General features: G+C 66.7%; 3 protein-coding genes across 3 annotated transcripts in view; all 3 read left to right on the forward strand.

Annotated features, from left to right (window-relative positions):
• Positions 1-372: 372 nt before the first annotated feature.
• EMIHUDRAFT_467056 (hypothetical protein) lies at positions 373-4,542 on the forward strand. The gene is made up of 8 exons (XM_005789792.1): positions 373-559; positions 725-827; positions 903-964; positions 1,077-1,265; positions 1,508-1,586; positions 1,659-1,703; positions 2,022-2,579; positions 2,630-4,542. The coding sequence occupies exons 1-8, from the start codon at positions 446-448 to the stop codon at positions 4,192-4,194; spliced, it is 2,715 nt and encodes a 904-aa protein (XP_005789849.1). The 5' UTR covers positions 373-445; the 3' UTR covers positions 4,195-4,542.
• Positions 4,543-7,120: 2,578 nt separating this feature from the next.
• On the forward strand, positions 7,121-7,840 carry EMIHUDRAFT_362147 (hypothetical protein; the record flags this gene model as incomplete). The annotated part of the gene is made up of 1 exon (XM_005789793.1): positions 7,121-7,840. The coding sequence occupies one exon, from the start codon at positions 7,121-7,123 to the stop codon at positions 7,550-7,552; it is 432 nt and encodes a 143-aa protein (XP_005789850.1). The 3' UTR covers positions 7,553-7,840.
• Positions 7,841-9,129: 1,289 nt separating this feature from the next.
• Positions 9,130-10,842, forward strand: part of EMIHUDRAFT_440398 (hypothetical protein) — a gene marked incomplete at its 3' end in the record, with an annotated part of 2,245 nt that continues 532 nt past the window's right edge. The window contains exons 1-3 of the mRNA XM_005789794.1: positions 9,130-9,517; positions 9,735-10,335; positions 10,691-10,827. Coding sequence (XP_005789851.1) covers positions 9,164-9,517; positions 9,735-10,335; positions 10,691-10,827 — 1,092 coding nt within the window. The remainder of the gene's footprint in view (positions 9,518-9,734; positions 10,336-10,690; positions 10,828-10,842) is intronic.

Raw genomic sequence — 10,842 nt, forward strand, 5'->3', positions numbered from 1 at the left:
GCATGTAGAGCGCATGTAGAGCGCGATTTAGTTAGTGATTTCACTGTGAATTCGCGGTCTACATCGCTCTACAACGCAGGCAGTCCGTCCCGCGCCGGACGTAGAGCTCTACAGCTCTACAGCGCTCTACAGCTCTACAGCTCTACAGCGCTCTACATTCTACATCCTCTGCACCCTCCCTCAGTCAGGCCCCCACACCCCAGGATAATACTTTTTCTCCCAATACTGCAACAACACTCTCTCCCAATAATACTGCCGTTATTAGGCTCAAACCGCCTCTGAGAACATATATGTAAGTCTGGTGCACTGACTGGCCATACTCGCATACCGGCCTCCGGCGTCTACCGAACAAGTCGTGAGTACCGGGGTGTGAAGGGCAGGCGAGTCATGGCGCGCGCGCTGTGCAGCAACGCAGCAGCCGCAGAGCAGTGATCAGATACGGCACATGGCGGAGGCCGAGTCGGACGACTCTCGCCACCGTGCCAAGGTGTACTGCCTCAACAGCAACGGCCAGTGGGACGATCGGGGGACCGGCCACGCGGCAGTGCAATACTCGCCGGTACGCACACTCTCACCTAGGGGGGATCCAGGGCGCGGGGTCGCTGCCGCGAGTCGGCTCCTGGCTGTGCTCGTCGGTCGCGCGCGAGTCGGCTCCTGGCTGTGCTCGTCGGCCGCGGCGGCCGGCGCAGCGATCCTGGCTCACGCTCGCCGCTCTCGCGCGCAGGAGGACGAGGCGGCCTTTGTCGTCGTCGTCAGCGAGGATGACGGCAGCCAGGTGCTGCTGCAGGCGCGGGTGCACATGGAGGACATCTACCAGCGGCAGCAAGGCGCGGCCCTCTCGTGCCGGCGCCGGCGCACCCTCCCCCTATGCACCGACCGCGTGCCCTCTGCCTGCGCCGCAGAGACGATTGTCTCCTGGAACGAGCCAGAGACGGGCGTGGACTACGCGCTGAGCTTTCAAGACGTGCGCGCGTCACCGGATGCCTCCTCGCGCACAGCCACGCTCAGCGCCTGGCCCATAGACTCGCTCGCTCTCGGCGCCGGCCCGTTGATCACGTGCGGTGCCCGTAAATCAGGCGGAGGGTTGCACGGACCTCTGGGAGCAAATCTGCTCGCTGCAGGGCCGTGAGCCGGACGGCGCGGGCGGCACGAGCGACGCCGAAGGGGCGAGCAGCACGGCGGGCAGCGCCGGCGCCGACACAGCGCTGCAGCTGCCGGCTGCCGAGCTGCGCAATGTCGCAGCAATCGCCGACCTTCTAAGCGAGGTGGCGCGCGCCCCGCCGCTGCCTCGCTCTGCGCGCGCGGGTGGCCGAGAGCTCAGCACTCACCGACGAGGACTCACCGACGGGGGGAGGGTGGGCGGCAGAAGCGGCGTGGGGGGGGGGGCGAGGGGCCCCCGTCGCCCCGCGCTGTGCCCAGCTCGCGTGCGTTCGCGAGCTCGCGCTCGCGCAGGCCCTCTCCGGATCGCCTTTGCCCACCGCCACCGCCACTTGGCTCCCTCCGCCAGGTGCCGCCGTTCCGGCGAGCGCGCCTCGTTGAGTTGCTGCTGCAGTCGGACTACGTGCCGCAGCTGGTGCGCGTCTTCGGTGCCGCCGCCGCCGCCGCCCGCTCTCGGAGACAGCGGCGCGCGGCGCCTCATCCCGACCGCCGCGTCGCAGGCGTGGCCGAGGACCTCGAGTGCACCGACGATCTGCATCACCTCTGTGCGCGCCGCCGCGCCCGCCGCCGCGCCCGCCCCGCTCCACGCCCCGCTCCACGCCGCTTGCGCACCGCCCGGGGGGTGAGGAGACATTGTTTCCCTGTTGGCATGACCCACTGGCTCTGCCACCCGTGATTCATCCAAACTAACCCAGCTCTCTGACCCTGCGCCGCTGGGCGCGGCTCGCGTGTTGCCGCCGCCGCGGCGACCCTGCCCTCTTGCTCCGCGTGTGCACCGCCCCTCCCGCCGCCCACCTCCCGCCCACTCGCTCCGCCCTCCGCAGCCGCCGTCACCCCCCCCCCCCCCCCTCTCGCTTCCGCAGACGGCGTCTTCAAGGGCCTCGTCCTGCTCAACGACGCTAGCCTCTACGAGCAGCTCCTGCGAGAGGACCTCGTGATGAGCGTCTTCGGCGCACTCGAGTACGACCCCGACCTGCACGTCGCCCGCGCCGAGCACCGCGCCTTCTTCCGCAGCCAGCAGCGCTTCAAGCAGGTCGTGCCAATCACGGACGAGGACGTGCTCAAGCGCATCCACCAGAACTACCACCTCAGCTTCCTCAAGGATGTCGTCCTGCCGCGCTCGCTCGACGACAACGCCTTTGCCGCCCTCAATCAGATCGCCTTCAGCAACAACATGCAGATCGTCTCGTCGCTCGCAAACGACGAGACCTTCCTGCAGTCGCTCCGCGACAAGCTCGCCGACCCCAGCCTCTCCTCCGAGGCGCTGCACGACGCGCTGCGGCTCCTGCAGGAGCTGACGACCATCGCCAAGCAGCTGCAGCTGTACAACCGCTCGACCTTCTACCGGAAGTTTGTCGAGCACGCGTGCTTCGCGCCGCTCGCCGCGGCGCTGCGGCGGCCCGAGCCCGAGATACGGCTCTGTGCGCTCGAGGCGCGTGCCCTCCCTCCCTGCCGGCCTCCGACCCTGCAGCGCCGCCCTCGCCACCCACCCCTTCGCCCACCCCACCCCGAACGACCACCCCGAACGACCACCCCGCGCCCGCCCGCCGCAAGGTGCTGCTCGCCTCGACGCAGCACGAGCCGGCGCTGCTGCGCACTTGCATCCTCTCGCAGCGGCCCGGCTACGAGCTCTGCCACGCGCTGATTGGCGTGCTCGTCTCGCCGGGCGGCACTGGCGAGAAGCCGCAGGCCTCGGAGGTGCTGCGCGCGCTGCTCGACCCAGACGCGATGGAGGGGCGCGAACGCGACGAGTTCCTCAACCTGTTCTACGACGAGTTCGTGGACAAGATTGCGCAGCCCGTCGCCGGCAAGGTGTCCGCCGGCACGGGGCCGCTCAACGGGCCGACGAATGGGACGTCGGGTGCGCGCGGCGGCGAGGGAGGGGCGGGGAGCGCGGAGGGGGACGACCCGGCGGAGGAGGCGGCGGGCGACGTGCTCTCGGCGCGGCAGCACGTGTGCGAGCTGCTGTGCTTCTTTGTGACGCGGCACACGTACCGAATCAAGTACTTCATCCTGCGCAACAACGTGCTCTGCCGCGTGCTGCGGCTGGCAAAGGTACGCGACAAGGGGCTCGTGCTGGCGGCGATCCGGTTCTTCCGCACGTGCATCGGGCTGAAGGACGAGTTCTACAACCGGTACATCGTCAAGAACCGCTGCTTCGAGCCGGTGGTCGCGCAGCTGCTCGCCAACCTCGGCCGTGACAACCTGGTCCACTCGGCCATCCTCGAGCTGCTTGAGTTTGTGCGGCGCGAGAATGTGCGCTCGCTCGTAGCCCACCTGGCCGACGCGTACGGCGAGCGGTTCCGGACGCTCAAGCACGTTGAGGTCTTTGAGGGGCTGCTGCGGCGCGACGCGCAAAACAACGACCCCGGCGCGATCGGCCCCGCCAAAGGGCCGGCGGCGGGCGGGCCGGGCGCGTCGAGCTGCGCGGTGGGCGCGCCGCCGGGCGGGCGGCGCGTCTTCGGGGGAGACGAGGAGGACGCGTACTTCAACGAGAGCGACGACGAGGAGGAGGCCGAGCCGTCCGCCGACGCGGTCGACGACCGCCAGTTCGTCCCGCGGCCGGTCCACGCCGCCGCCGATGACCGAATGGAGCGCGGCGCGTTTTCGCACGAGGCGCCGCCGCCGCGGCTCGTCCCGGGCGGCAGCCTGGCGCCGCGGCTGCCGGCGGTGCTCGAGATTGCGAGGAGAGGCGGCGCTTCGTCGCCGCCGCTCGTGCCGCCCGTCGGCTCGCCGCCGAACCGCTCGCCGCCGCAGCTGTCATCTGCGCCCCCGCTGGGGTCGCCGCCCGCGGCCAGCCCGGCCGTCGGCCCGCCGCTGCCGCCAGCCGTGCCGCCGCACGAGCGGCCGTGCGCCGCGGCCGGCACGGCGTCGCTCGTCCCCGCCTACGCCGACGAGGACGGCGCCGACGCGGAGCGGCCGGCCGACGCCGAGGTTCTGGCGAGGAAACGGCAGCGGCTCGACCCCTCGCCGGCGGAGGGGGAGCAGCAGCAGCAGCAGCAGCAGCAGCAGCAGCAGCAGCAGCAGCAGCAGTAGCGGCAGCAGTAGCAGCAGGGCGGGGCCGTCTGCCGAGGACGTTTTGTGCGAGGTCATGCCCGCACCAGTCACCGGCGGGGTTTGCCGAGCGGTGTTGCGGCGTGCCGCGCCGGTCGCTCCAGCGCGGCCTCCACTGCACGGGGGACGGGGGCCTGTCTACGAGTCACCCCCGGTCATCAAGCCTTGAGTGAACCTCTCGCGTTTCCCTCGGAGTGGGCGGTGGGTATTTTCTGCACACTCTGCAAACATCGGGCCCCTGGGGTAGGGGCCCCACAGCGCCCCAAAACCCACCAGTGTGTGCTGTGTGGAGTGTGGGATTTCGCGCAATCGCTTGACGACTTGACTCTGAAAAGCTCGCATATTCTTCGAGGTTCACCTCGGAAGCCCTGATAAATGAAAAACGCGTGCCGTGCCGCGCCGAGACCGCAACTCGAGCGAGCCCAAACAGGGCCGTGCCGCTCCTCTCCACCGTGATGCTCCTCGCCATCATCGTCACCACGACGTGTCAGCTGCGGACGCAGCGGGCGTCGCCCGCGACATGCGCACGTAGCCCGACAACACTCAAACGCTCTGCAAGCCGCGGGCGGCTCCAACTGTCAATGTCGTCTCGCATTACCGGTACGCGGGCCTGGCTGCTCTCTCTCTCCCCCCACTCCCCATCGAGACTGAGCCCCCGGTGAGCACGGGCTGCGGCGCGACCCTTGCCGTCCCCGCACGCAGGTCACCATGGCTGCATCAGAGCTGCTTTGTCGTGCGCACTCGAGCAGCGCTGCGACGCTTTCTTAATGCCCGCAACCCACTGTAAAGGGCACCTATACCACCCAAGACAGCTTGGAGAGCTCCCGGTAACGCAACATTTCGTAACGATGGTCGCTAAACGACAGCTATTGGCCATCTGCCTCCTGCAGCCTCTGTTGGGGCGGAATGCGCGGGGTTTTCGGCGCGATGCCTCCGGCTAGTACACGGTACTGCTCTGCCGCAAACTCTCCTGCGCTCGCGTGACGTGTGGGGCGCGTGCACTGCGCTCGAAAGTCGCGATTTGGCAATAGGCGCTCGAGCCGGCGCGCAGTGGAGGGGGCGCCGCGCAGGGGGATCGGGGGGGGCGAGAGGGGGCGTGGGTCGGGCGCGCACCGGCCGGCTCCGAGAGCGGCCGTCACGTCGAAGAGGGGGGCTGGTGCTGCTCGAATGACGAGGCGTGCCGCTCTGCTGCGCCGCCGATAGCCCCTCTTCCGAGCCGGCGCGTGGCGGCGAGCCGCGGCCAGTATCGCTGGTGCGGTGGAGGCGGCAGCTTGCATCGGCCGGCAGCGGGTGCGGCCATCACGTCGATGAGGGGGGGTTGTCGGCGATTCGTGTGGCTCGAGGCCTACGCTGCGCCGCCCAAGCCCTACTGCCGATCCAGCGCCTGTCGTTTGGGGCGAGCCGCGGACGTCGTCGCTGATGGTATATGGCGGCGGCGGCGGCGGCTCGCCCTTCCCTCCGGCCGCAATTCCGATCCCGCCGCGCTCGCGGGAGGTGGCGCGCCCACCGCGGCACGGCCGTGGCTGCGCATACACCTTACGCCCTTTCTCCTCAACGGCTATCCGTGCTTGCTGTGCCCCTGCGTGGTGTGTTTCAAGTTCTTACAACCCAAGGTGATAGAGGGCAAAAAGATCGATTGCGCTCTTGCCGATCCGCACCTACCTAGGCTCTTGGGTGGCACTTGGAGCACTTGGAGTGCAGTCGGTAACCTCACATCCAGGGCCGGTGAGCTGAGAAGCGCATCCAGCGAGTGGCGCGCCCCAGCTCTTCACAACGGACCTGGTTTCTGGGATCTCGGCTTCAACAACCGAGCTCGATGCTGGACCCACCGCAGTCCCGCCAACTCCCGTCGACGGTCCAACTGTTCGTGCTCGGCGTGATCGCCTTCCTCGCGCTCGGCGCAACATCGCCCTCCTCGCTCCTCGTCGACGAGAGGAGCAGCGTTCGCCACCCAGTGGTGGTCGTGGGCCCACTCATAGGACAGACGCTGCAAGTCAACGATGCGCGATGGCTCAACCCGTGCAGTCCGTGGACGCCAACGTGGACGACGGCGTGGGTGAACTTGGACAAGCTGGCCGCAGTTTGTGCGTTTCACAGTTCCCACGCGCAGCTGGGACTCACCTTTGACCCGACGACGAACCGCACCAAGTCTCCGGAGCATGTCCAGGTGAGGGTTGCCGAGGGTTGGGATGGCTTGACGGTTTACGGGTTTGAGTTGTACGGCAACCTAACCCAACGGCTGGAATCCGAAGGGTTTGTCAGAGACGTCGATATCCTCCCGATGGGCTACGACTGGCGGCTATCCGTAGCCGACTGGGAGCAAGAAGCCTTCCCTCGCTTCTTCAGGACAATCTCAGACGCGGTGTCGAAGAATGGTCAGCCGGTTGTGCTGACTGGCGTTTCGATGGCGGCTCCGTTCACGCACGCGTTCCTGAGATGGGCAAACGCAAAGCGCGGGGGCAAGAGTTGGGTGCAAAAGAACGTGCACGCCTTCGTGCCGGTCGCAGGCCCCTTCAATGGCGCAGTTAATGCCCTTTCCGCACTGATGGGCGGCGTCGCCTTTGCCTACACGCCGCCGGGCCAGGCAGGCGCTACCAAGTTCACGTGCCCCTTGTGCGACCCACCTATGGCCGAGCAGGTGAGCGAGGAACACTTTGTGATAAAAGTCGTGGACGGGTTTGGGGCTGTACTGAAGGAGCTGCTCATGGATTGGCTCCTCACGGACATCACGCGGCTCCTCCGCGAGTTTCCATCCTTGTACTGGATGTCGCCGGGCGTGGACGACTCCATACCCAACAGAAGCTACGTCACGCTCCAACATGGGCCATGGGCGCAGCCAGAAGAGATCAAGGCTTCCGGCCTGCCATCTCTGTTCAGGAGGCTGCTCATGGACGACGAGGCGGAGCGGATGAAATATGCCTTGTCCGTCGGGTCGACCGAAGATCCTGGTGTCCCGACGCACTGCATTTACAGCCATAACGTGCGCACGTTTTCCCACCTCACTTTCCCCGCAGGGGGGGTCTTCGCAGACATCGGAGCTTCGGTCGAAATCGGAGATGGCGACGGGACGGTCCATTCTGACAGTCTGTCCGTCTGCGAGCGTTGGAAGAGCACTGTCAAGGTCTACAAACTGCCAGGTGTGCATCACGGATCTGAGGTGATCATCGGGCAAGTCCATGATGTCATTGTGGGTGTAGCCAAGGGTGATGACGCAGCGCTCGACGCGTGGACGTCACCAGCTTTTGTGGACTTGGATGTGCCGCGAGACGGAATGACCAATGCGACTATCCTGGATGAGTGGCAGGCCAATCTGGTCGTGGCGCTCAAAGAGGACGCCTAGCAGTCCCACCCCAGATAACCCAAGACCAATCCGCCGCCCCGCCGGATCCGCCGCCGTCGGTGTCGGCGCTCCTCCGAGATCTCGCCTTCGTCGCCGTGACATCCGCATGCTGCTGACACCGCCGCCCGTACTCTCTTCTCTCTCCTACCCTTTGGCCAGGCGGGGGCGTGCATTCGCTCTCCACTAGTTGGCCGTGGCGGTGGCCGCGCGTACTCTCGCGTTCTCGGCTCCCACGCTCTGCCATGTGCGCGTCGTGGACTCTCGGCCTGTCTGGTCTGGTCTCTCTCCTGGGCACTGGGCTCTGCTTCTGGTCTGCAGATCTGCCGCGGTCTGCGCGCGCACATGCATGTCACAGAGCGCGCGTGCCTGTGCCTTTTTTGGTGTTATCTAGCACAGCGCGTTACGAGAAATATGCTACCATGTGTTGGTGGTGATGCCTGAATGGTGTGTGTACTTTTTATTTGAAAACGACAGAGGAGCCCCGCACCGGCCGCATTATCAGTGCAAGGCCCAGTGCGCGTGGGTGACATCGAAGGCCATGCCGACGGCGGATTTGCTGTCGCAGTTGATGATGCTGGCGCCGTCGATGGAAAATCCAAGGTCGATCAGTAGCTCACGGATGAAAATCACCTCCTTGGCGGCTAGCATGGCGCCGAAGAATTCTGCCTCGGCGCTAGATAGTGTGACGGAACGCTGCATTTTGGAGAACCAGTGGAATAGGCATCCGTAGAAGAAGAACATGCCACCGGAGCAAGAGAATCTCGTCGCCCAGTTCGAATCGACGTAGCTTTCAAGGTTGCGGTCGGGGTTCGGCTGCATGACGAGGGCGCGGTCAGCTGTGTCGCGCACGTAGATTAGCACCCGAATGGCGGCTTTAAAATGCGACGGGCCTGGGTTGGTCATAAAGCGAGCGAGCTGAGATGCGGAATAAGCGATGTCGACGCGCGTCATGTTGGCAAGCCACAGTAGTCCGCCGACGATGGCACCCTCCACATGTTGAGTGCGTTGATGACCGTTGAGCGTTGTGGCTTGCCCGTTGTTGCTTGGTCGGTTGGTGGGGCGCCGCACACGGACCCGGCCTGCGCCTGGCGCCTGCGGCCTGGCGCCGGCCTCCCCGGGAACCCCGCCGAAAGTGCGCGTTTGCCCGGACAAGAGACGAGCGGCTTCTTCGGGCCAGACTATGTTCACAACGGTGGGAGGCCAACCTCCTGTCTGCTCATAGCCGCAGCCACTCCCAGCTGCTCGGTGTGAACAGAGTTCGTACACCGAGCAGCAGGGAGCAAGACCGAGGCCCTCGCGCCTCGGTGTTCACAGCGGAGTGGCTGGGGCTTACCAGACAGGCCAACCTCTAGCCATGCGAACCAAAAAGACAAAAAATATACATCCAAAGGCGGGTGCTGTCGACTAAGGGACAATCTTGTCTTTCCACTTTCGGCCCGCAGCCGAACTTGTCATGGGACACCACGCTCGGAATCCAACAGCGTACTCCTTGGGTAATAATTAATTTTTTTTGAGCTAGCCTTCGATGTTATGAAAACCACGGCCGCCGACTTTTTTCTTTTTGGACTGGCCGGCCACTCATGGTGGTGAACTAGAACGCCACCCTTGAGGATGCCATCCAACCTGCTCGACGGCGCCTCCTCCTCTTCCGACTCGGAGGAGGATGTCTCGCCCCCGCCTCGCCACTCTTTGCAGCACACTTTGCCCACCAATCACTCCAATCAGCCTGGCGGGCCTCCGCCGCCGCCGCTGCGCCCGGCGGGCGCAGCGGCGTCACTACCGCTGCGAGTGCCGCCTCTCGCGAACATCGTCATCATGCCGGTTCGGCGTTATACGGCGACCGCCGACGGCGCCCGCTTCCTCGAGGGCGAGGGCGTTCTGCACCTCACGGGTGGTGTGCTGCGGCACGTCTGCTGCCCGTCCTCGTCGTACGACTCCACGCCGCGCCTCGGCCGCCTGCGCCAGGCGAGCGGCAAGGCAGAGAGCCCTCGCGAAGACGCCCCAGCGCCCCCCCCCCGCACCCTGCCGCGCGCGCGCGCAGTGCCCCTGCCGCGCCACCACAAGCGCCGGCGCCCGCGCACCTCCTTGCCGCAGCGGGTGATCATACACGTACATGCATGTGCCCTCCCCCCAGACTCCGGACGCCACGCACCTCGACCTGCCGCCTCCTCGTCCGTCGCAGGTGAAGCGTGAGCTCGAGGAGCTGCTCGCGGGACGCGCCGCGGGCGCGGGGGACGGCGTCAGCTGCAACAACAACGGGAGCGACTGCTGCGACCCCGGAGACGGCGTCGGTGAGTGCAGCGCTTGCGGCGTCGGCTGCGCGGTCGCGGGTGGGGGCGCGGGCGGAGGCGCCGGCGGAGGCGCCGGCGGGGGCGCGGGCGGCGCGAGCAGCGGCGCGCTCGGCGGCGGCGGAGCCGACGCGGACGAGATGCCCGAGGTGTGGACGGTCGACGTGGGCGCGGGCGGCGTCTCGATTTGGCTTGTCCGCGCGCCCGACGAGCTTGCGTTTCGGCGCGCGCCGCCGTCGACCGAGCCGACGACGCTGCTCGTGCTCCCGGCGTCGACCGATTGCGAGCGCGACGCGGCGGCGCGCCTCGCCGCCACGCTCGGCGTCTGGTCGGACTCGGCTTCGCTCGAAGAAGACGCGCCGCGGCTGGCGCTTCTCGCGGCGACCGCGATCCTGCACTCGGGCGCGCTGACCGCGCGAGGCTTGCGAGGGCGCGCGACCCCCCCCATCGGCTCCTTTTGCGACCATCGGCCAGATTACGGACGATTGGCGGGCCGTTCCTCTCGCGTGCCGCGCCACGGCCCGCTCCCGCTCCCGGTATCAGCCATGAAGACGGATACCTCCGACCCGGCAAAGCTGCAGGCCAGAATTAAGGAGTTGGAAGCCCAAGTGAAGGAGCTCGAGAAGGGCCGCATGAGCTTCGAGCCAGGCATGCTCGCTCTCTCGCGCATGTCAACCTACGATGCACGCATGTGCGCGCTGCATGCGCACACACACACATACAATGCAGATCGCAGCGCGCGCTCAATGGACCCGCTTGCCCATCACCTGTTCCCTCGTTCGCCTCCAGTCGGCTCCTCCCGCAGCACCAGCACCGAGACTGCATCACCGCCAAATTGCCTGGTCCGCAGGTCACAGCGGAAGAGCGCTGTCGATGGCGTCCCACATGTGGCCCTACGTCCACCAACGCCGCCTGTATGTCCCTGATCACCACGATGGTCGGCTCGGGCGTGCTCGGCTTCCCGGCCCTCTTTGCCAAGGGGGGCTGGTGTATCACGGGCCC

The sequence above is a fragment of the Emiliania huxleyi genome (genome assembly GCF_000372725.1).
Source record: "Emiliania huxleyi CCMP1516 chromosome Unknown EMIHUscaffold_125, whole genome shotgun sequence".
NCBI classification, from domain to species: Eukaryota; Haptophyta; order Isochrysidales; family Noelaerhabdaceae; genus Emiliania; species Emiliania huxleyi.

Coding starts and splice junctions, on each gene's coding strand:
- EMIHUDRAFT_467056 (XM_005789792.1), top strand. CDS start 446: ATGGCGGAGGCCGAGTCGGACGACTCTCGCCACCGTGCCAAGGTGTAC. Junction 560..724: donor CGGCAGTGCAATACTCGCCG/GTACGCACACTC, acceptor TCTCGCGCGCAG/GAGGACGAGGCGGCCTTTGT. Junction 1,587..1,658: donor GCAGCTGGTGCGCGTCTTCG/GTGCCGCCGCCG, acceptor GCCGCGTCGCAG/GCGTGGCCGAGGACCTCGAG.